This window comes from Chelmon rostratus, chromosome 7 (genome assembly GCF_017976325.1).
Source record: "Chelmon rostratus isolate fCheRos1 chromosome 7, fCheRos1.pri, whole genome shotgun sequence".
Classification (NCBI taxonomy): Eukaryota; Metazoa; Chordata; class Actinopteri; order Chaetodontiformes; family Chaetodontidae; genus Chelmon; species Chelmon rostratus.
In genome coordinates, this window is record NC_055664.1 from 8,147,873 (window position 1) to 8,174,424 (window position 26,552).

Here is a 26,552-nt window from a genome sequence, read left to right on the forward strand (position 1 = left end):
TTTCAGCAGGGGCTTCGATCAGAATTTTTCTACAGGCGTCTGGATCTGAGTCTCCCTCGTGGACGCAGTCATGCATACTTTAGCTGAGGATAGAATAGATAGTAAAAATCACTGTCCCTGTGGAGTCCAGGGATGCCTGCCAATGCATCTTGGTTTGTCAGCTGGACACATGCATCAGAAAACAGGTTTTTCAGGTTTTGGAAGGAGAAAAACAAGTAATCCCATTTGCAGAAACTCTTACATATTGTATGACTTCCAGCTTCTGAGTCCTCCTGACTTCTTCTCTTTGTCTCTCTCTCTCTCTCTCTGGTGAGAGACAGTTCTGGCCTTTTGGACCAGTTCGGGCTGCATTTTCACTGTTGCCTGCAGGATAACTGTCCTCACTTTCAATGACAGGGCGAGGACGTGAAGATGGATGGAATCTGGTGTTTCACACATTTGTCTGGCTTACCAGACCGTGTGTCAGTGTTTTGCAGCACTTGCTCTGCTCTTAAGTCTCTCCAATGTGTCAGACTTGGGGAAGCATAACACACATTTGCATGTAGCAACCACTCCAATTTGTCTAAATCATACATGCAATAGTACACATACAGCACTGGATTTTTTTTTGTGTGGCCTTAAGGGACCCAACGAGTCTCTTTTTGAGGCCTGTTAGGGTCCCTTCAGGAGAATGTGTTGCAGCTTAGAGATGGCAGAACACAGCAATGCATTTTCCAACACTTAATAATTCCAGTAGCATCAGAAAATTGTCCAACGCTTCGTTAAGAACACAGTGTGCAGTAGCAGTGAGCATTTAAAATCAATCAGTTTGCAAATGTACGAGAACTGTAGGGCAAGCCATGAATTATTCAGAGGAGATAAAGGCTGTCACTCTGCTGAGAGAAAGCACATCTAACCAGCTTTAATAAGAGCACAGAGGGTGGGAGAGTACAAGCAATTGTTCTGCTGTGCAGATAAAGTTGTGAATGTTTATGCATGTACGTATATTAAGTTTCTTTCTTTATTAAATGTTATTTTGCAGCAATTACATAAAGAATCTTTTCATCTGATCTCTTTGTACTCAGATCCGCTAAAGAGGCCATCATTTATGACACAGACCGTTAAAATACTTCTTCACTCTCTCTGTAGTCGAGGTGGTCTAAAACATGCAAATATATGCTCATGACAAAAAAGCAAAAAGCAGGAAATAAAGCATTTGGCAGTAAAGGGTGAGGGTAGAGCACTCAAAGAGAAAAGGAACAAAGCAAAGTTTGGATGGAATTAAATCAATAAATAACTCCCGGAAGCCAGTGTCAGATTAATAATTCCCAATGACAGGCTCTTGTTTGATGTTGGAGTCAAAACTGCAACGACTACAGATCAGAGGGATGACATCTGAAGGGCTTTTTTAGTATACAAACTGGATGCATTATTCATGGCGCTACTACTATTCTCTCGTTCTGTGTGTGTCTTCATGTGTCTGTGCATGTCATCGTGACATCGTGAGCAGCTAAAAGAAAAGCAGTGGAGGAAAAGTATCTGCCTCGTCTCAAATTGCAGAATAGAAGGGTTGCTGTTGTTTTTAAAAATCTATTATTGATTAAGCATCTGGTTAATATAGTGAATTTACCAGTCCATTCAATTTCACACTTGAATACAAATCAAAGCACTCCGAAATGTAGTTAGTGTAGGTGAAATCACCTCATTTTATTCTGCCAGTAGGGTAAAAAGAGGGCAGCCCAAATAAAGGAGATCATCCTTTTTAGTGTGTTCTGCTGAGGTGAATTCTATTAAGATGTGTTTTTCTTCTGTTTATTCAAGGTGACGGAGCAGGTGTCTGACGGAGTCGCCAAGGAGGGCATTAAATACCGAGACGCTGAACTGAGTCGAACTACAATAATTAATTCATCTTGCTGCTCATTCGGCACCAAAGTCCTTGGATAGTAAACGGAGAGCAACAAATGTGGACTACACACCCTGAACTGTAATATGTCTGTTGAGGCTCCACGGGGAGTGGCTTTCTTTAGCCTCTGGTTCAGAACCACAGACAGAGACAGTGCTGTGGCAGTCCTCACAGCAGCATGTTAGCAAATACGTACTCATTTATTCACTCATAGTTGATATATAGTATGTTTTATTTAGCCTCCAGGATGCGTCTTCTTATTTAAAATGAAATATGATCTACAAGAGCTACAGGATCTTGGGAGAGACAAATTACAGTCATTTGTTTTTTTTTCTCTCCCCTGTTCTGCTATCTTGCTTAATCTTTACATGACGCTTTCTCATCCTCTTAAAACAGCCCCCCTGAATTTCCTGTGGAATTAGATGATCTAATATGATTGGTGATGTGTTGATAAAACCATTTGATTCCTATCACAGTTTGAAGTGTCCTTACTGAGTGTTGAAGCGTGAATACATTATTCAGTAAAACTGATTGCAACCAACCGATTACTCCACGCCTCACCCCTCCCTTTCCAAGCATGCAGCAGAACCTATAGTAACCACAAAACTCTAGAACTGGTGTTTAGTTTATCCATTCTGGGCTCCTGTAGAAACATGCCGGTGTAACATGGACTGTGTGGAACACAGACTGTGTGGAAGAACACCCCCTCCCTCTGTAGATAATGTAATGAAGACACAGTTCTTAGTTTCAAGTGATTATACACCACTGAAAACATACTAAGGAGTATTATATACCATATTCTGCCCATAATCTCACACACTGGTCCTTTAAGATGTATTATTTGGTGGAACTGATTTTGTAGGCATTGAGAAATGCAGCTGTGACCTTATTTCATCCTAAACTGTACGTACAGAAACATGAAAACATGCAACTTTGTGTTTACAGTTCAAAATGTCATTTATCATCATCGCTGAACCCGTCGTCTTTTTTAAACAATCCTGTGCCTTGAAAGTCATAATGTCTGGTTGTTTTTGTATTAGCTGTATGCAAGTTAAGTTATAAGTTCACCATTTCAACTTAGAAGGAGATGATATGTCAGTGTTGTTTACATTGTCCCCGTGGGTTAAAAAAATCAGTTACTGCAGGTTAACTTAATGTCTAAATGTCAAGATTACCAAGGACACTATCATGCGGAATGGTGGGATAATATGTAAGCATATAAAATAATGACAAAGTATTTTAATGATTACATTTCTATGTAGCCACAAAAGTTACAGCGTTATGGAGGATGGACATGAAGCTAAGCGAAAGTGCTCATTGTTGTCTTCATCCAATCACATCTTGACACGCTCACCTTCAGCCAGTCATCTGTGAGGAAACATTTAAATGTGCTCTCTCTCTGCTGTCATTCAATAAACCAAAATTCAGAACACAAAGTCTGAAGTTCTAGACATCCCAGAGGACTGGATAATGATGGAAAGTTGGTCTCCACTCCTTACTCTCAGGTGGAGCAAGACCAAAATCTAGCCAGAGCCCCTCTCTGCATAATAACTACAGTCTGGCTTTCTACCACTTCCTCCTTTCTTTCGAGGACAACAGCCAGCTTATTGTTCAGTCTGCTGAGCAGGTGATTGGCTGTCAGCTACCCTTCAAAAAACAGCCTCACAGTGTCAAAAGGAGGAAAAGCCCAGCTAGACCTGCTCACTCAGGCGACTAAAACCTCCCCCGGAGATACGGAATCACCACATTAATATCACGGTGGCGCCTGCACCATCTGCCTTACTTACTTACTTCTGCCTCTGGCTCTCTGAATGTTCAGTATTTATTCAACAGCCTCGCTGGTGCCAGAGAGCTTCTCGCCTCTCCTAATTATATGATTGGCTGTGTCGTGTGCCACCTGCCAGCACAGCTGTTCTGCATTTGTTCATGAATGCTCTCGGTCCAAGGAGAAGCTTTTAATGACACTTCGGATGTCTGAGATGCCAGAGTTGCCCATGCTGTCAAGTCTGTTCTTCCCTGCCCAGTGTTTAGCTCATATAGTTCTCGTAACTGCCAGGGACTGTATTTATCCAGAGTTACAGATTGTGTTATTTATTGCAACTTTAACTTCATCATTGGGAAACTTATTCTCAAAGAGAGGACTTTTGTTCATGGAAGTTTTCTTGGCTTTGAAGGCAACCAATACTAGGCAGTCAGAGGCAGAGTAGGGCAGGTCATGCCTTTACCATAGTAGTTGCAGTAACCTACTGAAAATTGCTTTTTTTCAGCCTTCTGATTAGCCAGCATGGCTTTAGGGTTGGGGTTATATCACCGCCTGTTAGTGCGGCATACTGCTGACAATGCTTCAGTTGTGTTTTTGTGTTTTCATATGGACGGAGGTTCTTTTACAGCACCGCTTGTGTAGATGGGGACTTTTGTCAGATCAAAGGAGGACAAACCGCCTTTTAAAAAATACCTGTGTACATGTGGACTCGGCATGAAGCTGTCTGGAAGGAGGTGAATGAAAGATGAGAACACCTGAAGAGAAATCAAGGCACACTGGGACAGTAGATGGAGGTTTAGAGGGGAGAGAGAACAGCTACTGAGCTGAATGAAATGCAAGAAAGGATTCGGAGCAGGCGAGGCAGCTGAAAGTGGTGTTCAGGAAAAACAAATAATGATCACTAGCCTCTAGAATGAACTGACGGCTCGCACAGAGGTGTATTTGCAGACTTTGGATAGATAATGGGTGAAACAGAAGTGAGTAGAAGAATGCACACCTGCAAAAACTTCCTTTAACCTAACTAAACCGATTTGGCCACTTCAGAACAGCAGAAACAAGCTGTGGCAAACGTGTTATCTTAAATACACATCCAGCAGTTACAGAGCAACAAACAAATTTGCAGTTGTGTTTCACGCCGCCAGGCAAGTATTACTTCAAACTTCTCCCCGTTTTCTCTCTGTTTTGGGAAATATATAGCTCTTAAGCTGCTAGTTGCTCACTCGGCTAGTCGCTGTTGCTAACTGTGCCTGATTTTTGGTGCTTCTACTTAAATCCATTAAAAATAAATATATTAATTCTCCAATACTCAAAGCGGTATTTCAAAGTACTGCAAGTGTTTTCTGAATGCTCAAGAATCCTGATTTTCACCGGTGTACTTCGGCACGCTTTAAGTTTGCTAAAAGTTGCGCCATTTAAGGATACTTCAGGTACACTCAAGTAATACTCAAGTGGTACTCATGGACTACTTGAGCACACTTAAGTATACATGAAGTTGACAAAAATAGCACAAAGTGTACTTACTACATTCTTTAAAAAGTATTATTTAAGTACAGTATTTTTCACCTGGGACTGGTGGCAGGCTTAAAGCTGAAGAGAAAAAAACTTGGATCAAGAAGACTCCTGAATGCCTCTGCCCCTGCTTTGGAATAAATTCTCATTGGATGCAAACATCTGTTCCTGTGACTCACTCGTTAACAATAAAAAAAAGCACCAAAAACATAAAAAATTGTGTTTTAAATCTTGATGTTACTTCGGTCAGACGGCACTCAGTCTGGTATGCCCTCTACTCTGCAAACAAACATTATACCCAACAGCAAACAGCTGTCTTATCTTATTGGCACTTTTAGGTCCACCACCCCTCTCTCTTTCCCGAATGGTTAGGACAAATACAACATGGCTGCCAGTAAATAGGTAAGCTGAGAAAGAGACAAACATAGACAGAAAAGGTAGAAATAGATTGAGAATGGACACAGATGGGAAGCTGGAACCTCACCACCAGCTCGGAAACTGAATGTGTGACTGATGGCAAGGCTTCGACACAAGGCTTTGCAAGGCTTAAATTTGATTCCATCACACCGTTACAATACCATCTCTTTCCTGCTATGGAATCATCCTCTTCTTTCTTCTCAGTGTATCTGGAGGCCTTCGCAGGGACCTAAAGTGTAGTGATCGAGAAGACTGCTGGAGGTTCAATTGTCTCACCACATGAATCTCATTTAAAAAGCAGAGTATGATTGTATGTGACAAAAAGGATCTTCTAAAAGGGTGTAAGTGTGCAGAGAGGGGATTTTCTCCCACTCACTTCACAGAGATGTAGAACATCTCTTATAGGGGAAGAAGCATCACCCTAAAGCTCCAGTTTGAGGTTTGATGGTGTATTTTTCTTAATCCCAAGACCACCCAGTAAAAAGTAAAAACTAACCACAAAGAGGCACTGCATTAAAAAGTAACACTGGATCATTATATTAAAATCGCTGTATCTCCTTTTCTTAGTGTCCTTTCATTGGCAGCAAAACAACAATGTGACACCAAATTTTTAAGAAAAATCGCTCTGCACAGTATTTGAGGTAAATTATTGTGAAATGCTCATGTGTACGGTTTCATTGCTTTCACGTCAAATTGCCTGATTATTGTGAAAGCTCTGCCGTTTCCCTCAGTCCCGCAAGCCAACCAGCATCTCGTGCCCAATCTAGGAGAGCCGGTTCCATATTTCTATTCGTATGACAACACAATTTGCTTCAAAGAGTCATGCCATTTAGTGTCACTCTCATTTCATCCCATCCCTCCCCTCTTTACTATTTGATGAGCAGTTGAATGGTCATGCGCTGGCTCCTCAGTGCATTTTAGCAAGCAGTGTGCAGCTGCGTCCGGCGCACCTCAGTTTGAGGTCGGGGACTGCAGCACGCCGACTGATTTGCAGCCTTTAACTGTGCAAACAAACTGACCATCATTTCAACGCTACTGTGACAGACGGGTAAAGACATAAGGCAGACACTTGAAATCAATCAGTGTGATCCAGTCCTTTTTCTTCTTCAAGAAGAAGTTGCATATCATGTATTTTGGATTTCATAAGTTCATGAAGAGTTCATTTTCTAACTGGTAAAGTATTTTATATTCTCCATCTCCAGATTCATGACACTGTATAGATAGAAAACTGTAAATATCTGCTCTTTTCAGGACCACAGTGGAGCTGCTGTTTTGTTTTGAACAAGACTTCAGTTTTCACTTTCACACACACGCTGGCACGCACACAAACACAAACACACGACTGTACTTAAGACCCCCATTAACATAATGCCTTGCCCAGCCCCTCATCCTTACCCTAACCTAAACCTAATTCTCACCTGACCCATAAAGCCTGTCTGAGCCTTCAAATAGCCCTTGAGAGGTCTGTCGGATAGTGAGGACAAACCAAAATGTCCTAACTTTCCAAAAATTGTCCTCACTCCCAAGGTCTAAAACTCAAATAGAGTCGTACAAAGACAGTGGTACAAATACACACTCTTACATACGCACGCACACACGTACACACACACCCACACACACACACAATGCCTTCATCCTTGGTGCTGTGAATTTCTGATATGGTGCCTCAAGCTGAATGAGGTAGAAGCAACCTCTTGACAATTAGTGTTTGAATTTCTGTGTGTGTGCATGTGCTGCTCCGTTTTCTTCCCCACACACAGTACACTCAGATGGATGGCAGGGTGAACTGATCCTACAGGCTGTTTCTCACCGTTGGTCTCTAGACGAACATCAGAGGAACTGTAAATGACTTTCATGAGAGTTTCTCTGTATGTCCCCATTTTTCTTCCTCTACTTCCAAAGCAAGACGAGGCAATATTACTCACGGCATACTTTCACACAAAATGTTCTACATTTTAACATTTCTATGAAAATAAATACAAAACAAATAAAAGCATGGCAAAACAAAAGGCCAATCACCACTTTAGAATGCAAACGCCAAAGGGAAAGTGGAACATGCATATGTAGTCAGTCAGTACACACACAACATCGCATTCAGTGTCTCAGATCAGTCTCCAGAAACCTATATTACTATATTATTATATTACTGCTCAAACACTCTGAACTGATCTTCAGGCACTGTAACACTGCTCATGCTCATTGTAGGCTCCCAAGTCATTTCCTGCACAACTGCAGGAAAACAGGGTTCACAGTGCTTTCACCCTTCATCCTCTGGACCTGCAGTATTTCTTTGTTTGTCCAAACTGAAACCCTGCTTCAACGTTTTCTCAGCACACACCACTCAGATGAGGAACTTTTACCATAAATTATTGTAATAGCGGCCACACAAGGGTAACAGCCATTTATTTGAAGGCAGATGGGCCTGTATTTCTCAATTCATGTCCGACAATAGCTTTCATGGTAGTTATGAGTGAATCATGACTACCATGAAAGCTATTATTTTCAGTTTTCTCCTGCTTGCCAACCACATGATGCATCACAAAATTTAAATATATGTATCAGTTTATGCTAAATGAATTGGGTCTACAGAATTTAGATGAGTAATCCAGTCCCATGAAGTGTTAGCATATAAGAAACAGCATTTATCAATTGAAACACTTTACACAGATCAGATTGGACATTTTTGCCATTTTTGCCACCATCGAACCCCTGAAAGAGGCTCAAGTCTCCGCGGACAAGCCATGCACACAGCAGGAGTCCATCGCTCATGCACCTGGGATCCATGGAGGAGGCGGAAGTCGCTGATGAGAAGCTCCCAGAGACAACACAGACTGATTCCAACAGGGAAAGAATAAGAAGAACCTGCTGTAAAATGTAAGACTGTGTCTCTCTTAGCCCATAAGAACCCACGGTGACACAGGTGTCACACGTTCAAATTTTCCTAAAACATGAAATAATCCGAGTTCTCAACGCCCAATGTGACACAAATGTAACATTTGAGATCTTGGACAGGTGAGGACTCACATTATGACTGGTGAGCTGATCATAGATATGGTTTGGGCCTGATGACTGATTGGACCAAGCTGGACAAGGGTCTGTTCCTGTTTGGGTCAGCTGATGCTCAAAATCACATCTGCAACTGATGACATCACATGTCTAATCCGAGGGGGACATAACAGGTTTAGCTATCCTAATGTGTTTTAAGTAGTTTTAACTTTATGGTTGATTTTATTTTTTTAACAGATTGTGGTTTTAGATTTGACTGACTCTTAAACTGAACTGGAAGGTTTGTGGCTATTGGCTGCTGTGACAGCTGCCCGCAGCCTCGTTGGCTTGTTTTTATGCATCAAACACATAAAATCATCTGCAAAACATTCTCAAGATCAAAACTCAACACTGTCAGTAGTTGAACAGGCTCTGCTGCACTTGTTAAACTCTGGAGCCTGCTCCTGATGCACAACATTACAAACAAGTGAACCACGGAGCATCAGCTGAAGGAAGTCAGCAGAGACACAAGAGGTAAAGAAACTCAACTGGTTCATCTCTGCTTGGATTTTGAGGCCTTCCTTTCCTACCACGGACAGACGTCTGTTAGTCTTCCTGTCAAAGCTTCGGTCACATGTTAATGAGTCAGAGCTGTAGTTCTTGATTCTGCTGCGATTCCTCCACCATGAGGTCGATGGAGCAGTTTCCTCGTCTGCTGAGCTGAACAACACTGTAGCCAAGCAGTCAGTGAGCTGATGACTGTTCATAATGAGATGAAGGTTAAATCATTGACTTTTTTTTCTTTAAGACCACGCTGGTTCAGTATTTTACTACATTTAAAGCAACCTATGTTCCTTTACCTTGTTCTTATCCTGCCTGCTTGATGTTTCTCAGAAGCCAGTTAATTCAAAGTAAGAGGATTAGAATTCAGAGCTTATAAATCTAATTGCTTTTCAGTCAAGTGCTCTTACTGTTGCTTTTTGGTTTGATCTGGTTTAATGTGTATGGTTACATTACATTTGGTACATTTAAATATAATTTCCAATAGATCTGCTGTGGCTTTTATCTCTCTAGCGTCTTTAGGAAACAACAAAATCCTTTTTTACTTTGTTGTGCTGTGTATATGTCCCCAGTTCTGGAAAGAAAATAAAATTTAGAGTTACTTTTTTTCATCCATTCCCACTAAACAAAGTTTAGTCGCTCCTGACCAAAGTTTAAATTGTTTTTCGGAGCCACTCTCCTCTTCTAAACTCTGAGCCTGTCCATCACTGTGATGAATCTTTTTTCATCACCTCGTTTTTTCCTCTTCTTTCTCTCTCCCATTCTCCTCTCATTCTCTCCCAGATGGACTGCTTTGACCCCTGACGCAGGGGGTTAACAACATCTATAGAACTTCTGCAACTCTATCAGACCAGGAAAAAACACTGTGAACTGGGGCTTCTTTTCTCCTTTCTCTTGTTCATTTTTGTTCTTATCTTTGTCATTGTGCTTTTATTGAATAAATTAGATAAAACTGCTCTTTTTCTTCCTTTTGTCCTATTTTCTTCACTTCCCTTCCTTCTCCCATCCTTCAAAGTTGATTGAATTGATTACAAATACTTTGAAGATCAGTATGGCCATATATCTAATAACTCACATAAGCTTCTGATTCCAAGACTGTTTTTTCCAGTTTATTGGCTGTGTGAAAGGCATAGAATCCATTAATTAATAATAATAATCTGTGGGGCACGTTGGTTGGAAACTGTCACTTCACAAGTTGTGTGACAACAGCTAAAAATCTAAGACGTCGTTATGGTTCCTTTTAAGGGACCAGTGTGTAAGAGTTATGGGATCTGTAGGCAAAATATGGCAAAAATAGAATACGATATTCATAAGTATGTTTTAAGAATTGTTGTATTTTTGTTACCTGTTTGTTTGTTTGTTTCTACAGTAGCACAGAACAGACAAACCAAACAACTGGATGCCACTAAATCCTACACACTGGACCTTTCATGACTGCTATACAGTTGGAGTGCAGTGAGAACCAAAGTTCTACACTCCCTGGGCATATTTATGAGAATCTTAAGCAATAGGTGAGGTCAGTGATAAACTCTAAGTCAATGACTGAAATCCCTGCTGGCGGTAACCATTGCAAGATGAAGCACCCCGGATATCTCAGCAGCTGACAGCAGCACGGAGAATGGTGGTTGTCATGGTGTCCTGACCATGACTACACTGGACGTCTGTGTTTTGGGGATAGAAGGATGCTGCCTCTGGCTAAAGAGTTGTCAACTGTGGTGACTTCAGTCTTGGTACTCCATTGCAAATGTGTTTTTCGAGGTTAAACATGTTGAATTGACGCCTCTCTTCTGATTGTTTGTGATTGTTTCATGCACACATGTCGGGTACTGTTTTATTCAGCTACTCTTACTTTCATTACAGCATTGCTGTCAATATTGCTGGTGATTTGAATGCATTTTTATGTACAGGTGAAAGACAGTTGGTGCCTTCCAGTAGTGTTTAGTGTCATTACATTTCGTGCGATTATGACTGGCACAAGCATTACAAATTAAACTGGAAACCCACCGGATTATCATACAAGGGTTCACTTTTTTGTGGTTTTGGCAGAGGCACACAGGCCGACAGAGACAGAGAGAAAAAGTGAGACAGTGAGCCAGTTCTATAGCTCAGGGTTATTATGGGATGGCTACTCTATAGACAATGAGGAGAGAACATTTTGGATAGGGCCATGTAATGGATGTGCAACGTGATTTCTCAGGAACAGCATTGTGCATTCAGCCTGCACACCAGAGAGGCTTGATTGGTCATATTCAGCTCCATAGTTGGCTACATGTCTGCCCTGCTGGGAAATGGGTTTCTGCATCTCTCTCTCTCTCTCTCTCTCTGTGTGTGTGTGTCTCACACACACACACACACACACATACACTCTCAACCATCACAAAAATGAGTATGCAGTCACACATGCTGGTTTGATGTCCTGCTGATTCTTGTGATGGTGAAGTTAAAATAGTTGAGAACTTGCACTGATTTTGAAAACCAGAATGCTTTACTTTATAGAAAACGTGTTTCCATTTCACAGCATGGTGTTTTAATTAAGACCAAAGCATGGTAGCTAAGGGATGGTTAATGATGATCATAGTTGCATCTGGTTTGTTGGGGTATTCACTATCATAATTGGTATCCTGTAGTCTGTTATGGATTCACTGTAGATGGACGCTGTTCATACATCATCATCATCATCATCTTTAACTGTGTCTGTGAGGGGTGAAATTTACAAATGAAAGTATAAAAAATGTGAGCAGAGGACAGAGACAAAGAGAAGAGCTGAACAGAGGTGGGAGTTTAGTCTCATGCAGTCTCAGGCTTTCTGTGCTGTAACCGCTGTTCAGCATGTTTTGACAGTTGAGTGAAATAACTTGTTGTATTCAGCCTTGGCAGGAGGTAAAAATATATTGGTTTGATCAGCACAGCCATGAGGAAAGATATCTATCAGAGCAACACGAGGCCAAACTATAATGAAACACAGTATTTATGTAGCACTTTTCAAATAGAAAAGAATTGCAAGGACAGTGCCGTCAGCTAAAGGGAAGTCAGTGGGGGGAATTTTACAATTGCTTTTCGATTCAGAATTGTGAACCCACACGTAGTTCGCTGACTTCAACAAAGACACTCACGCACAGCAAGTTAGTGGTGAATAATGAGCAGAATCCTTTTGGAGCTCTGGTCCACTGCCCTGCTACTGCATTTGCAAAGGTCGCTCCTGTTGATTGTTGAAGCTGAAATGGTTTCGAGGAGGAATAAAGGAATACTGATGAAAATTCATAGTAGAAATGAAACCACCACCACCATTAAGACTGCATTAAGAAAAGTGCTATCTGAATGAATTATTAAGACTCAATCCATTACCACTGGATACATTTGCCTTTCATAATGAATCCTTCAGAACTGACTGTCTTGATCTCTTAAGATGGGACTTGAGATTCAATTGAACACATTTCAATAAATCCTGGCTGCAATAAGTGTATAAATACTGTCCCCTTGTGGCTAATTGAAGAACTGCAGCCCATGATTATTCTAATCCAAACATTGCAGATTACTACTTTATATTACATTAAGTGCTGAACTGGTTAAAATGATCATGGCCATGCATAAATCAGCCAAATAGCAACAGAACAATGCCATGCTCTCTCTCTCTCTCTCACACACACACATTGAGAGAGAGGGAGACAAATAATTCCAAGCTTTTATGCAGTGCAAGCACGTTTACACTTGAGTGCAACAGATAATGTCCCTGTTATCCCCAAATTCATTAATTCATGCATACTGTAAATTGCATATATGAATAATCCTGCATAGTGTTTAATGGACAGCAAGTATCTATTCATGTATCTGGACTGAATCTGTGGCTCTACTTGGAAGACTTTTCTTCAGTATTATTCAATTTGTCTTGGGGATAGAAACCACAGGGGCATGGAGAAACTAGCACACTTGCATATTCTTTAGATTGTTATTCTGTACGGCTTCCTTCTTTATGGATGTCTCAACAGCCTGCAGCAGCACCAAAGGCTCGATAAATGAGTTTCATAGAAAGCTTGTTGAGCAAAGCCTGAAATGTGTTATTCATATTATCACAGCAGCTCCTCCTTCCTTCTGTTTGTGAGACATTATATGCAGAATCTGTACATAGCATAGCTAAAATACGCTACAATGATGTTTCTTTATGATGATGTTCCACTTGAAGGCTTCTAACAAAAGTGTTTGATGTAATTTATCTTGTTCTTCTGCTTGTTTTTTTATTGATTCATGAGAAAGGACCACACAACAACAGTGTGATTTTATTGCTCTAATGAAATGATAAAAGAAGGAACTCGAGGATAGGTCATTGGATGTGGGGAAGAGGATGAATGTGGGGGAGGAAGCTGTCCGTTTAGGACGGCTTGGGTTGGATGTATTGAATTGTAAAAGGAGAGATGGGAAAGGTAGCTCAGAATCAGGAGGGGATAAAAGAGGGGAAAAGAGGGTCAATGGATGTGAATAGGGATGGGCAGAGGGTGGGGGGAAGGGTTTGGAGGTAAATGGAAGGGGGGGGCAGGAAAAGGGAGACAAACAGGACAGAATGGGCTGATTCGGTATAAGTGGGCTTGTCTGGTGATTAGAGGTGTGATTGTTCATGCAGTGTTACTTCGCCTTTCAACGTGAAACATGCAACACACAAACAAATGAGCAGGATACCGACTAGAATGTATTAACAATATTTATTCACTACAAGTTCCAGTGTTATTTCCTATTTAATTTCAACCCAACAGTAAGAACATGATGTATTTTTGTACATATTTACAGAGTTGTTTTACTATTGGCAATGTAACACATGTCATTATTTATCTATATACACAACCCATATACCACCTTGTGTACCACATGCCAGCCTATGGCCTGGGTAGAAGATGAGAATTTAATCTGGGTTAAATCCTCAGTAGTTTACTACTGATTGTGCTCTCTTTCCTCCATTGTTCCTGCAAATAGAGGGCAGAGTTAGAATAAAATAATCTCAGTTTAGCTTCTTCTCTCCGGGAAGAGTTAAGCCAGAGCTCTTAGAGAAAAAGTTCTTCTTTGATGCTGTCAGTCAGTGTTGAGGGCAGGGACACCGGGAGAGATGGTAAGTGAAATCTACACAGACAGAAGACTTTATTCTGAAAACAGTGTCAAACAGAAAGAAGGGCAGGGACCTTTGAATGTTTGACTTTTTTCAGCCTTATTGTGTTTATATATCAGTGTGTGTGTGTGTTGCAGCTGGACTTCACCAAAGCACTGTAGCTCCGCCACACAGCCTTGAGACAAAAAGGAAAGGAAAAACATGTTGGAGAAATGTCTCTGTGATCGGAGCAAATATACAACGATGAACAAACAGATGTGTGGTTGATCGCTGCTGGTACATATTGTAACTGACCCAATGGTCAATACATATAAAAATGCAGATTTAAAACTACGAGCCATTTCCATCGAGCAGTTCAGGATTACTGTTTGCTCCAGGTCTGTGTAGCCTGACAGCAAACTGTGTGTACTGGTACTTAGCGGGTCTATTTGTGAGACTCCATAAACATGTGACTTTAGGGATGACGTTAATAACAAAAAAATATAATCTTATATATTTATTGTTCATAATATCCAAATATTGGTTGGGATTAAAAAAACGTTCTGTTTATTTATGTTTTCAGTCTAAAACAATAACCTACTACCACTTTAGACTGAGGCTGGCTGCCAACCCTCAATGAACTGTATTTCAGTGTATCTAACACCTACGAGGAAACGGCATGAAGACATCATTTTAGTAATCTGCACGTAAAAAAGTCAATGAAGTCATCTGGACAAAGTCCACCATAAATCACAAGAGTGTATTTGTTAAGGTTGGAGCACTTCTTGTAATGTTAGCACATGAGCTTGTCTGACGTAACATTAATTAAAACCCATCATTCAAACACAAAGAGGAATTGCTTTAAAGATTAAAACACATTTTCCGAATACTTAATATAACACACAAATAATTGCTGTGTCAAATATTGCATTATGGCTGAATTGACAGCACTAAATGATTAGTATTGTGCAGTAAAGGGAATGCACAATTAGACATGAGGATTGCTAAATTTTGGAATACTGTAACAGGTCTGTAACAGACCTTTTTTCCACCGGTGAGATTTGGTTAAAATGTAAATACAGCAGGTCAGAAACACAGTGATACGTTCTACCAGATACAGCATAGGTGTCTACTATTTATAGCAATGTTAAACCATACTGTTTTAAACTCAGACCTTGTGATGAAATGGCAATACTCATTAGAAAATGAAAACATTAAAAAAAAGCAACCCTCCACTGAAACCAGTAACTGTCTCTGTCAAACCCAGCTTATTGTCTAATGTCACAAAAAGAACCATTTTAAAATTAAGACACATGAGTTGTAAAATATGTTTCAGTCAGACATGTAATGTATTTTCTTTGATTCACAACCTAGCCTACTGTTGTAGTTACAATATGTACAGTAGAAAACAGTAGGTGTTAGCCTTTGTCAAGGGAAAAAACTCACCTTTAAATATAAATGTGTCTCTTTATAAAGCATTTATGAAATAAGACATCCTCTCATCCGCGTCTTCTCGAAGCAGCACTGATGTGACATGAACCAGATCGGGACGACAGCAGGGGTGAACACGGCGAAAACGAAGACAATATCCATCCACGGGTTCAAGTTTAGATCGGGGGAGAGTGGCTTTCTGTCGTGAAAGGTGTTGTGCAGCTTTTCTCTGAAAATCAAGCACCTGTGCCATCTTCAAATATCACCAGTAGCTGTTCAACCCTGATTCCAAACAAGTCCGAACGCTGTGTGAAACACAAGTTAAACAGAATGTGATTCTGCTAATCCTTTTGGACATATACTCAACTGAAAACAGCACAAAGACAGGATATTTAATGTTTGACCTCATCAGCTTCATTGATTTTTGTAAATATCTGCTTATTCTGAATTTGACGTTTCAAACAAGTTGGGACAGGAGCAACAAAAGACTGGGAAAGTTGTGGAAACGCCTCCAAAAACACCTGTTTGGATCATTCCACAGGTAAACAGGTTGGTTGGCAACAGATGATAGTATCATGATTTGGTATGAAAACACATGATTGTATTAAGGATGTTCTTACATGGGCTCAGGAACACTTCATAAAACCATTGTTGGTAAACACAGTTTGTTTGTACATGTTTGTATTCTGTTTTTATTTAAGATTTCACACAGCGATCCAACTTTTTTGGAATCTGGGTTGTATGTGCATGAATAAAGCATATCATTAGTAAGAGTTAGTGTTCATAAGACAGCAGTTTTGATATAAAATTTCTCTAAAAGTGCAGAAACGTAATCAAAATGTTTGCATTCAGTGAAGTAAAGTATATTATATTATTGTATTGCACCCAATAAAACCCCCTCTCTCTGAGCTTCTAAGGCCATTTCACCCAACACCACTCTTATACTTTCATCCTTTAGGTTACTCCAAACAAAACATTCATTTTTTTCAGTGCCTAGTCCTCATCATCACTATCATTACCGTCAAAATCCCAAATCATAATGTCAGAATTAGAACTGAAATTATTAGAAATAACGTGGACTTCATTTGTTATCATGAAACATGAGACACATGCGTTTATGTGGGAATCCGGGCCCGCTTCAGTCCGACCATGCTTGCCTTGTGTTGCTTTGACTCCAAAAAAACCCCAAAATCATCACAATGATCCAGCCCTGAAAAAGATCGGAGAATCCAGGTTCTGCAGGAAATTTGACTTCAGCTTTGTGAAATCATCTGAGTGGTCGAAAAAACAGTTCCCACCCCACCCGCCAGGAAAATCCATCCGATAGGGGAATGATCAGACTCCGTGTAGTGCTTATCTACATAATGGAGGCTCCTGTCCGTCAGGGAATTGGCATTAAATGAACTCTGCACTGTAAAATCCCAGTTTGTTTCGAGATAAAGAGGTCAAGACATACAGAAAGACACAGTTGTAAAGGGCAGCGGGCTGCTTCAGCCCATATTCGGTCTATTTTTCATCAGTGGATTTCAAACATCACAACCAAACACTCATTTAGTCTTGTTTTCAAAGCAAGCAAATCTGACTTCAGACCAGCGAGCCTGCTCTGCTCTGGGCGGGCACCATGACCGGAACCGCTCCCATCCGCTCCAGGGTGGCCTGGCTCACGGCATAGGAGTGCGTGTGCTGCCCGTGCGTGGACGTCACCACCGGTTTGAGGCTCACGGAGCCGTTGCTGCGCACCATGGTGGGAGGGGACGGGGCAGAGTTCGTGGTGACCACCAGAGTCTTGGGCGGGGGGAGCGTGTGGCTGCCATTGGCAAACGATGTCGTCGTTGCCGTCGTGGGCTGCGCGTGGCGGGACAGCGGGGCTGAGCCTGGCGCCGTGACCACCGTACTGTGGCCGTGTCCTGCGTTCTGGGCCTGTCCGTGGCCGTGTGCGCCATGAGCGGCGGTGGAGAAGGTCTGACGGGTGTCTCCGTTGTAGCGTGTGTAGGAGTTGGTGTCGTAGTTGGGTTTGGGGTTGTGCCAGTAGCGGCTGTTGTAGGTGTTGGTCGACGTCAGCGTGTCGTTCTCTGAGGACGAGGCGTCTGCGTGGAAAGCCTTCACTGACGATGACCTCTTGGGAGGAAGGTCATCCTCTCTGTTCAGAAAAGTTATGAAGATGTCAGTGATATTAGAGCTGAAAGCGGCAATTTGTTCATCGTCAAATATTCAGCACAAATCTTCTGTGATGCATTAAAAATTTAAAGAGCTTCTCTATGCAGTCAAGTTGCAAGAAACTACAGAATACTTATCTAATCAGTTTTTCTTCTTAAATTTTTAAATCTTTCCTGTTGAATATACAGTGGGCTGAAACACCTGCACAAATAATGCAATCGCAAAAAAGGTGCTAAGAACTTCAATTTAACACTGTCCAAGAAAAAAAGGCTATTAAATTTACCATATCACAAAAAGCATCATTCCTAATACAATAAAATAGCTTGCAACATGACAATTCGGCTGCATGTCATTTTGAAGGAAATCTATCGTTTAGAACAGCAGACACTGCTTTCAAGTTTCGCTTTATTCAGTCCTTGCTCATCTAAACGGCGTCTTTCATGAAGAGTAATTTTGGGTAGAATAATTTGTCTCCTGATTCATTCGGCTGAGATGAAATATACTCATTGTGACTTGCTGTTAGTGGGGAAGAGCAGAGCTGTGGGGGTGGAAACTGAATTAGGTATTGTAGTCAAGCCCAAAATGAGGCTGATGTTATCCCAATCAGCCAAATAGCCACATATCTGCACAATGATTCATCTTCAGTATGATTGGTTTAGGGGAGAAATTGCAGCCCATTTAAATAACTGACAGAGCTTCACCGACTGTCTGAGAAGACAAATTAGCTTTTGATGATGGATAAATCCATTGCCAGGAGATAAAATTAAGATGAGTTCTCCAAACTTAAAATCCAATTTAGTTTTTCGAGCTGAATCTCTGTGATGGCAGCGCTGACACACTTCTCATTCTACAACAGGAAATGCAAAGCCGCGGCTACATCTCGTCACCTTTTAAAATGCAGCAAAAACGTCGTCTCCACCCTGCCACGGTCATAATTTACTGCGTATATAAGCTAGAAAACAATGTTGTGTGACATCCATTCATTAAAAAAAAGCCAAACCTGATCTCGTTGGGAATCTCCTCCTCGTCGTATTTGTTCTTGTTCTTCCAGTAGAAGAGTGTGACCACCACTAACAGGGAGCAGATGATGACAGCCAGGACCCCTGTAGCGATGGTCCCTGCTATCAGACCCACGCTCTGAGGCTGGGCTGCAGGACAGACAAGCAGGAGGAGAAGGTTTCATTAATGGCTGACAGTATGTTCAGTCCAAATTACTCAGAATCAGATCGCAGAATAGCATGAAAAAAGACAGCTGTCCGACTCATAGCAGCTGTTTAAAAGGTGCCACCATTATAAAACCTGTGAGATGGGAGGCTAATGCTACATAAAGAAGTTTCTTTGGTGGACAATAGCTCTATTATGTCTTTCAGTCTAAAAATAAACATGCACTGATTGCTGTCTGACTCTGGCACTTGCTTCTAAACCTGATTTTTTCCATCACTTTTTCCAATAATTATATGTAAAACATAAACAATTGAAGTGAATAGAATAGTTTTGAATAGCGCTTCTGCTTTTTCAGCATTCACATCAGCGCCATGCTGGCACTGCCTGTTTTTTGAATGACTGAAACCCACTATAGTCTCTGACAGACAGAGTCAGCACTCTGCTGTCTGTCTGCATGTATTTCTGGCACTGAGTGTCAGACTGCCGCGCACTGTCAAACGAGCAAGAGGACTAAAAATCAAGTTACAGTCTTTCCTGTCAAACTGTCTGACCCAGCATGACCCGAACAAAAACACAATAGATTGTTTGTTTGCTGGTTATCTGTCTCTGTGACAAGCGTCATTCAAGCAGAAGACTTGCAACTCCCATCCATCAGTGTTTGAGTGAGACGAGTAGGCGGCTTTTCCATCTATAAATGCACAGCCATGAAAACACCCAGCCACGTGTCAGCTGATCTATATATGACAATGGCAGAGTCTCAGCAGTGTGTTTGAGTGTACTTACGTGCTACAACCTGCAGGTTGAGCAGACAGGTGCTCTTGCCAATTGCATTGCTGGAGGTACACTGGTAGAGTCCTGAGGTGCTGGTGCTGATGTTTCTCAGTGTTACAGTGCCCTGCATCTGGTCTGAAGGACACACAACACAGAGCCACATAGTAATTAAAATGACTACAACACATGTAGCACATTGTTGAAGCACACACACACACGTGGCCCAATGCATATCAAATACTTTTACATACAGAGATAACATCAGAGTTGATTAGAAATAAGTTAAACTGAATAATTCATTCACAATTTGGCTAAAACATATGAAATTTGGTTAATTTTCTTATACTAATCCTGTGTATAGTATTACATTACATTCAACAACTTCTACTATCCACCAGTAGAGGGTGCTACATAGCTTTAATGCAAGGTGTACAAGTGAAGTATACTATACAGCATATATTTAAGCTGCAGATTCCTTTCTTTCACAAATGATGAATGGGTTGAGCTAAGAACCATACAGCTGTACACTACTGTATTCATTTAAAAGGAAGTGAGCCCAAGTCTCATGTGCAATCTGTCACATCTGTCAGTGTCAAACTGAACACATGTAAGAGTGACGGTGACAAATCCAGGATCTGATCACAGCTTGAATCAAACACAAACAGCAGAAGAAGACTGACTCAAAACTCAACGCAAAACACTGAGGCCATTTGTTCTTCCAGTGTGAAAGCAAATATGTCAAACCAGGCAGACCATCATCAATAAGAAGAGAGAGGTTTAACGATGCAATACTGATACGTTGGTCTTGTTATTTTCTAAACACAGCATGTGATTTCCACATATATCTTAAACTGAAATGTCTTGATAAACTCTCTCTCTAAAGGTTGATATTTAATAAACACATTTTATTTACAGAAACAGGGCTTAGGAAAAATTCTGTAAACAATATAATAAGTCAAATGTAACTGTAAGAAACACAAGAAAGCTTAATTTTGTGGAACTGAAATTTTGGTGGCATACGGTTTGGCCTCAGACGTTAACACATCAAAGGGCTGACTGCCAGACATTCCAATTAGCATCTTGCAAATGCTGATAATTGATGTGTATTCAACCACCTTTGTAGCTGAATTTGCAAATATGATTCGGTTTCTTGAAATTTACAAACCTTTCCAAGTATTTCTCCCTGTAGCTGTATAAGAAACAATACTAACTGTTTTGTTTGTGGGAATCTGCCATCTGCAACTGATGTTAAGATTTGCATATTAGCCTTCTATTGACCAGTAGTGTACAGACAAAGAAAGTAACTGATGATGAAGACTATTTGACTGTGCAATGAGCACAGCTGGAAAAGAAAGGAGAGTCCACAGTGTTGTCTAATGCTGAAAACCAAACTCCAGCACATCTGCTCCTCTTGTTCTGAGGGGACCGGGATGTGTGTTAGGCCACGGCTCAGCTAAAGTTGCAGTAGGGCCCTGGTTGATTGCACCAATTCTGTACAAACGATGTGTTTTAACTAACTGAGGAAATGCCAGAGTTGGTGTTCAGCATGAGAGAATGAGGAAGAACATAAAAACACCACATATGCATAATCATCTGGGTTAATTACACAAACACATTCCTGACACGTACACTCATTCACAAATTCACACGGTTTCACTCGCCCCTCGGCAGGATCAGTGGGGGTGGGGTCGGGGGGGCTTTTGGGCGGGCAGTAGATCGGGCCTGGCACATGACAGGTGGCTTTGATGGCGGGATTGTCGCTGAGTCTGTGACACGCTATGTGTGTGAGATTTACCAGCAAAGGTGGGGCAAAAGGGAACTCCGACGGCCAGCTTGTTTGTAATACCTTGCATGGCGTTGTGCGGCAGCTTGGGCAGCGCGTCCAGCTTCTCCCAGGAGTAGGACGGCGTGGGAATGCCTTCCTCGGAGCTGCAGAACAGCATGATGTCACTGCCTACATCCAGCGTGCCCTGGATTCGACATGCTGGCACAGAGGGGGGCACTGGCAGATGGGGAGAGTGGGCGTTGTCATGTTAACCACTTTACACAACAAATCTAATTTTCACATAAAAAAAGAACATGAAGAACAGTGCTTACATGCTGCTTATTGGCAACTGCTTTAAATTTCTGCCTTAAAGGAGCAGAGTGTAAGATTTAGGGGAACTACTGACAGAATATGGCAGAAATGGAATAAAATATTCATAAGTATGTTTTCATAGTGTATAATTACTGAACCCTATAAGCCCCATAGAGACTGAACTCTTTGTATCTACAGAGGGGGCGGGTACTCTTCCACCATGTTTCTCCAGTAGCCCAGCCCCTTTTCTGTGAGTTTAGTGGCCGCAACTGTAGGGCCTTCCATATGCTTGGAAAGGGTGGGGTGAGGGGAGAGGTATTCAGGCAGGACCTCACACTGATCCTTTAAAGGATTCTTCTGGTTACTTATAAACTGAAAAATAGATATTTGGTTCCTCCTACAATTTGTCCTAATGAAAGATTTGTTTAAAATGTTTAAAACCTTTCTGACAGTCAAAACTGACAGTCCTCTAAATGGACAGACAATGAATTTCCTCCTTTGACCTTAACTGACACTCAAAATGCCACTAAACGGGCAAACGTGGTACCAGTTACTGGCGTGACCAAAGTGGATTAAAATATTTTTGCAGTAGCCTTAGCTTTAACCCTGCTGTCTTAATTTTTGAAACTTAAAAAAAAAAATCAATTTTCTGTTATTTACCCAACACCGTGAGCCCTATGACGCCGATGTTGCGCCCCCCTCTGTCTGGAAGGTTGTTGACCAGGCACTGGTAGGTCCCAGTGTCGGACAGCTGGGTGTTGTTGATGAAGATGGAGGCACTTGTGCTTGGCATGGTGGCCACGAAGCCCACACGACCATTGAGGTGGTTGGCGAGGCTGAACACCTGGCCGCCCTGGTAAATTATCACCTGGATTGAGATGTCAGAAGGTAAGAAGGTAGTGGATGTAGAGAAGGATAGAGAGTTAAAGGAAATGAATTGGTAAAATAGAGAGGAAATGGGAAAGGGTGGAAGGCAGAAAGAGACATTGGTGACAAAAATGTGGGGGGAAAGAGAAGAGAAATAAATAAGAATCAGCAATTCAAGAAAAAAATCTATCAAAGGAAGCAGCAGATGGTTTTTATAGTCATTAGAATTTGATGTTGATGATGTTGTTTTTCTGGGGGTCTGTATGCTTTATGAATGTGACTTTTGGACATTTCCTCTCGTGGTCTGTTGCAAGTATCTGTCACTAGAGGGAGACCTAGTTCTACTAAGAGGCTGAAAAATAGCTTGAAAGCGGACAGAGAAAGTAAAGAACACACATTTATGTCCTAAGAAACAAACACACAAACAAACAAACAGACGGACAAAAAAGCTTTTATTTGTGAGTGGTCCTTTCTAGCTCAGTGGGCATGGGCCTGGATTCCAGGCTGAGGAGAACAGTACATATGAAAAGTACGCTTTCATGGTACTATAAGCCTCTTCTGATAAAAGCATCCACTAAATGGTATGCATAATTAAAAACCTTTTAACTTGGAAACATATAAACTGCAATCTGATGAGTCCAACACTCGCAATGTAGGATGTCCTCTGCACAAGGAGTCAACTTCAGCAAGAGGTTAAACCAAAACCGAGCCCTTTTGTCGTTACATCAGCGACCTTTGAGAATAACCACGTGCAAAGGATGAATTCACACCTTCAGCTGAGGCAAACTTCTCTCAGGTCCGAATTAAAGAGCAATGAAAGATCAATTAGTTCAAAGGCTTCCCTCAGGCCTCAAACTTGGGCTGAACAGCTCGTTTTGTGAGGCCGAGCCACATGCAAAACAGCTCTCACCCCTCAGCTGGGCCCACACAAAAGATGAAGAGCACACACGCAAACACATGCCGCATGCACACAAGTCTGGCAATCACACACGCGCGCGCGCACCAACTCACACACAGACAAGCGCGCACACACACACACACATAATCACAAAGCACAGAGGGGAATCAGAGGGGCTATTCACTTTGGTGAAAAGAGCCCTCATTGAACTGTTCAAAGACCCAGGCAGGGAAACAACCAGCACCAGTGTGTGCGCGCGTGTGCGATCGTGTGTGTATGTGAGAGTGATAGTTCTGACGAAAGTGCACGAGTGTGTATGTGACTGTGGTCTCCACCACTGCTTAACGGTTGTAAATTGCGCGGCTGCAATTTCCTGAGTGCAGTACGCTCGCTTTGTCCTCTTATGTGCAGATGAATAGGCAGCTCCTCGGCTGTGATGAGAGCCTGCAACTGCATCTTCTGTGTGTGTGTCTGTGTGTGTGTGTGTGTGTGTGTTTCAGTGTCTCAGTGTATATTCATTTACTCATGGGGAGTGTATCAGTTGTGCGTGCAAGTGTGTGTGTGTGATTGTTCTGCCACAGACTGTTTCTCAGTGTAATAACTGAGTGGTCTCACTTACATTTTGTCTGTCCACTCGTCCCCTGTCAAATCTCTCTGTCTGCCTGTGCTGCCTCTCTAACAGACTGTACCGGTATGACCTGGCTCTACACTCCTGATGACCTAACAATATAATCTGCATGCTCTGTGAAAGTGATCCAATCAATCGGCCTCACACACGACGCACACTGTGTGTGCGAGTTTGTGTGTGTGTGTGCTTGTGTGTGTGCATGAGTTAGCAGAGGATTAAAGCAGGCCATAAACTGTGGTGCATCTTACACCTGTCCCTGCTTTTATTTTTTTCTGAGTTCTGCTTAAAACATGTCACATTCCACCTATTTTCTGGACGTTGTGTCTCCGTCCACTGTGTTGACCCATCCATAACTATGTGTGTGTGTATAAATCACCTCATCCTCTCATGTGACCTGGTTGGCTTTGTAGCTGTGCGCAGGGAGAAAAGAGGTCATGGCTGACACTCAGATGGCAGACGGCCCTAAGAACTCTAGCTGGACTAGCTGGACGTCCCACTGCTAGCCCAGCGGTAAACCTCTGCTGCATCCTTACCCTCCTAAAACCGTACACACACACACATACAATACAAGCATTCACTCGAACTCGAGCTATATCCTCTTTCCTTGCTCGTCAATCCACCCTGTCTGTGCCAGCCACATCTGGATGCACAAAGTTAACTTTCAGTTATTGTCTGTCACTGTATCAGTCTCATGGCATTAGCCTACTTCTGACTGACCCGAAGGACCCTGTTGGCCCCAGACACGAGGGACACTGCCATCGCATCAATAAAGCCTGAATAAACCTCTAAACCCCCACAGCCTCCCCTCGTTTTTCTGACTGGAAGCTGCCACTGATCTCCTTCTATCCTCTGAGACACGTTCTTAACAATATGGGAGCAAATCAGTCCTACACCTCTTCAAACTGATGGTTTTGTATTATTTAGGTGATGATCTATATAATGCATTGACATCCCTTATTGCCAGCTGTTTTCCAAAGCAGTCAGTGTTTAGAATGATCAGCCAATGTTGTCTTTAAATATTAGTTGTAGCTCCAAGTTATCATTGCTTGGGAGTGCTGATAGAAAAAGTTTCAGTGGGCTTCTGAGGCCTCCATTAGCAACTGTTTTCACACCAATGCAAGCCTTTTAAGACAAGGGGAAAAAAACTTATAACAAAAGAAAACAGAGAAATTTCAAAGAGAAAAGACATCTCAGACAGCTGGGTGGGGGAGTAGGAGCCATAGAAAAAGACGAACTTGAAGCAGTTAGTAGAAATACAAAACACAACAATGGGAGTGAAATCTAACAATAGGATTAAGTTGATCGATGCTTACTGCAGTAAGTATCAAATATGTCCCTGAATAAGATATCAGGTCTTTAGGTTGTCTAAGGTACAATGTAAGGGTAGGTAGGGGTTAGGGGGAAGGGCATAAGGGTGGTCAACATTTGGGTACAACAGGGGAAGATAATCACAACACACCCTGACAAACAGGGAGTTTTTAGACTGGCGTTACCATGCAGTGATGCTGTGCATGTAAAAAAAAAAAGGTGACAAACTGATCAGGGTGATGGATAAACTTTAAGATAGGTTGAAATCCCTGACAGTTAATATTCACAGCATGACTTCCTTCAGTAGACACCAACTCGCAGACTCTATGCTAACAGTGTGAAGGCCCAAAAATATAACAGGCTTAGGTTCAAGGATCACTTGAAAATCCAGAGTTCAATAATTCCAAAATTTAATTGACTTGAGGAAAAAGGCAGAAGAGAAAACCAGGCAAAAAAAACAACAACTCAAACATTCAAAGAACAAACCTTACTAAGAAAAGGCAAAAAGTCTGGAACTCTAGTCTATATGAAGACAAAGAGGATCCGGCAAACAGGAAGTTGATCACTTGGGCTGTACATATACTGAAGAACTGCGTGGCATCGCAACAGCGCATTGTGATGTCAGGGACGTGAGAATCAATTTAACTGTAATAGCCAGCAGGAGTTTGGATTTTCAAGTGTGCAACATTACCAGAGGAGAGACTGATGTGGATTTGGCAGTGATCAAGTTGGGTGAAGTGATCTGTGTCCTTACTAAAGGTAAGAGCTCAAGTCCTCAGAACAGCTGGGATTCATATGCTGAAGCGTTCTTAATAAAGACACTTCAAACCGAGCTGGTGAGAAAGACTGTGCTTTCGCTGACGCGGCACACTCACGTCCCTGGAGGGAGGCAAAGCACAAAAAAAGAATTTCTTCTGTGCCGATCAATAACAGGTATCATGTTATTGTATATGAGAGTGTGTTGAAGCTGAATGTAGGAACTGAAGTGAAACCTCTCCTCAGCCTCTCCACAGGGAGGAGTTACAGCCTCAGACAAACAAAATGCCGATTTTGACTTTGTCTGA

General features: G+C 41.8%; 1 protein-coding gene across 1 annotated transcript in view; it reads right to left on the bottom strand.

Annotated features, from left to right (window-relative positions):
• Window positions 1-16,333: 16,333 nt before the first annotated feature.
• igsf11 (immunoglobulin superfamily member 11) overlaps window positions 16,334-26,552 on the bottom strand; it is a 91,024-nt gene continuing 80,805 nt past the window's right edge. The window contains exons 4-8 of the mRNA XM_041941114.1: window positions 22,448-22,655; window positions 21,557-21,712; window positions 19,723-19,845; window positions 18,776-18,923; window positions 16,334-17,758 (exon numbers count right to left, since the gene is read on the bottom strand). Of these exons, the coding sequence (XP_041797048.1) occupies window positions 17,203-17,758; window positions 18,776-18,923; window positions 19,723-19,845; window positions 21,557-21,712; window positions 22,448-22,655 (1,191 nt within the window). The 3' untranslated portion in view covers window positions 16,334-17,202. The remainder of the gene's footprint in view (window positions 17,759-18,775; window positions 18,924-19,722; window positions 19,846-21,556; window positions 21,713-22,447; window positions 22,656-26,552) is intronic.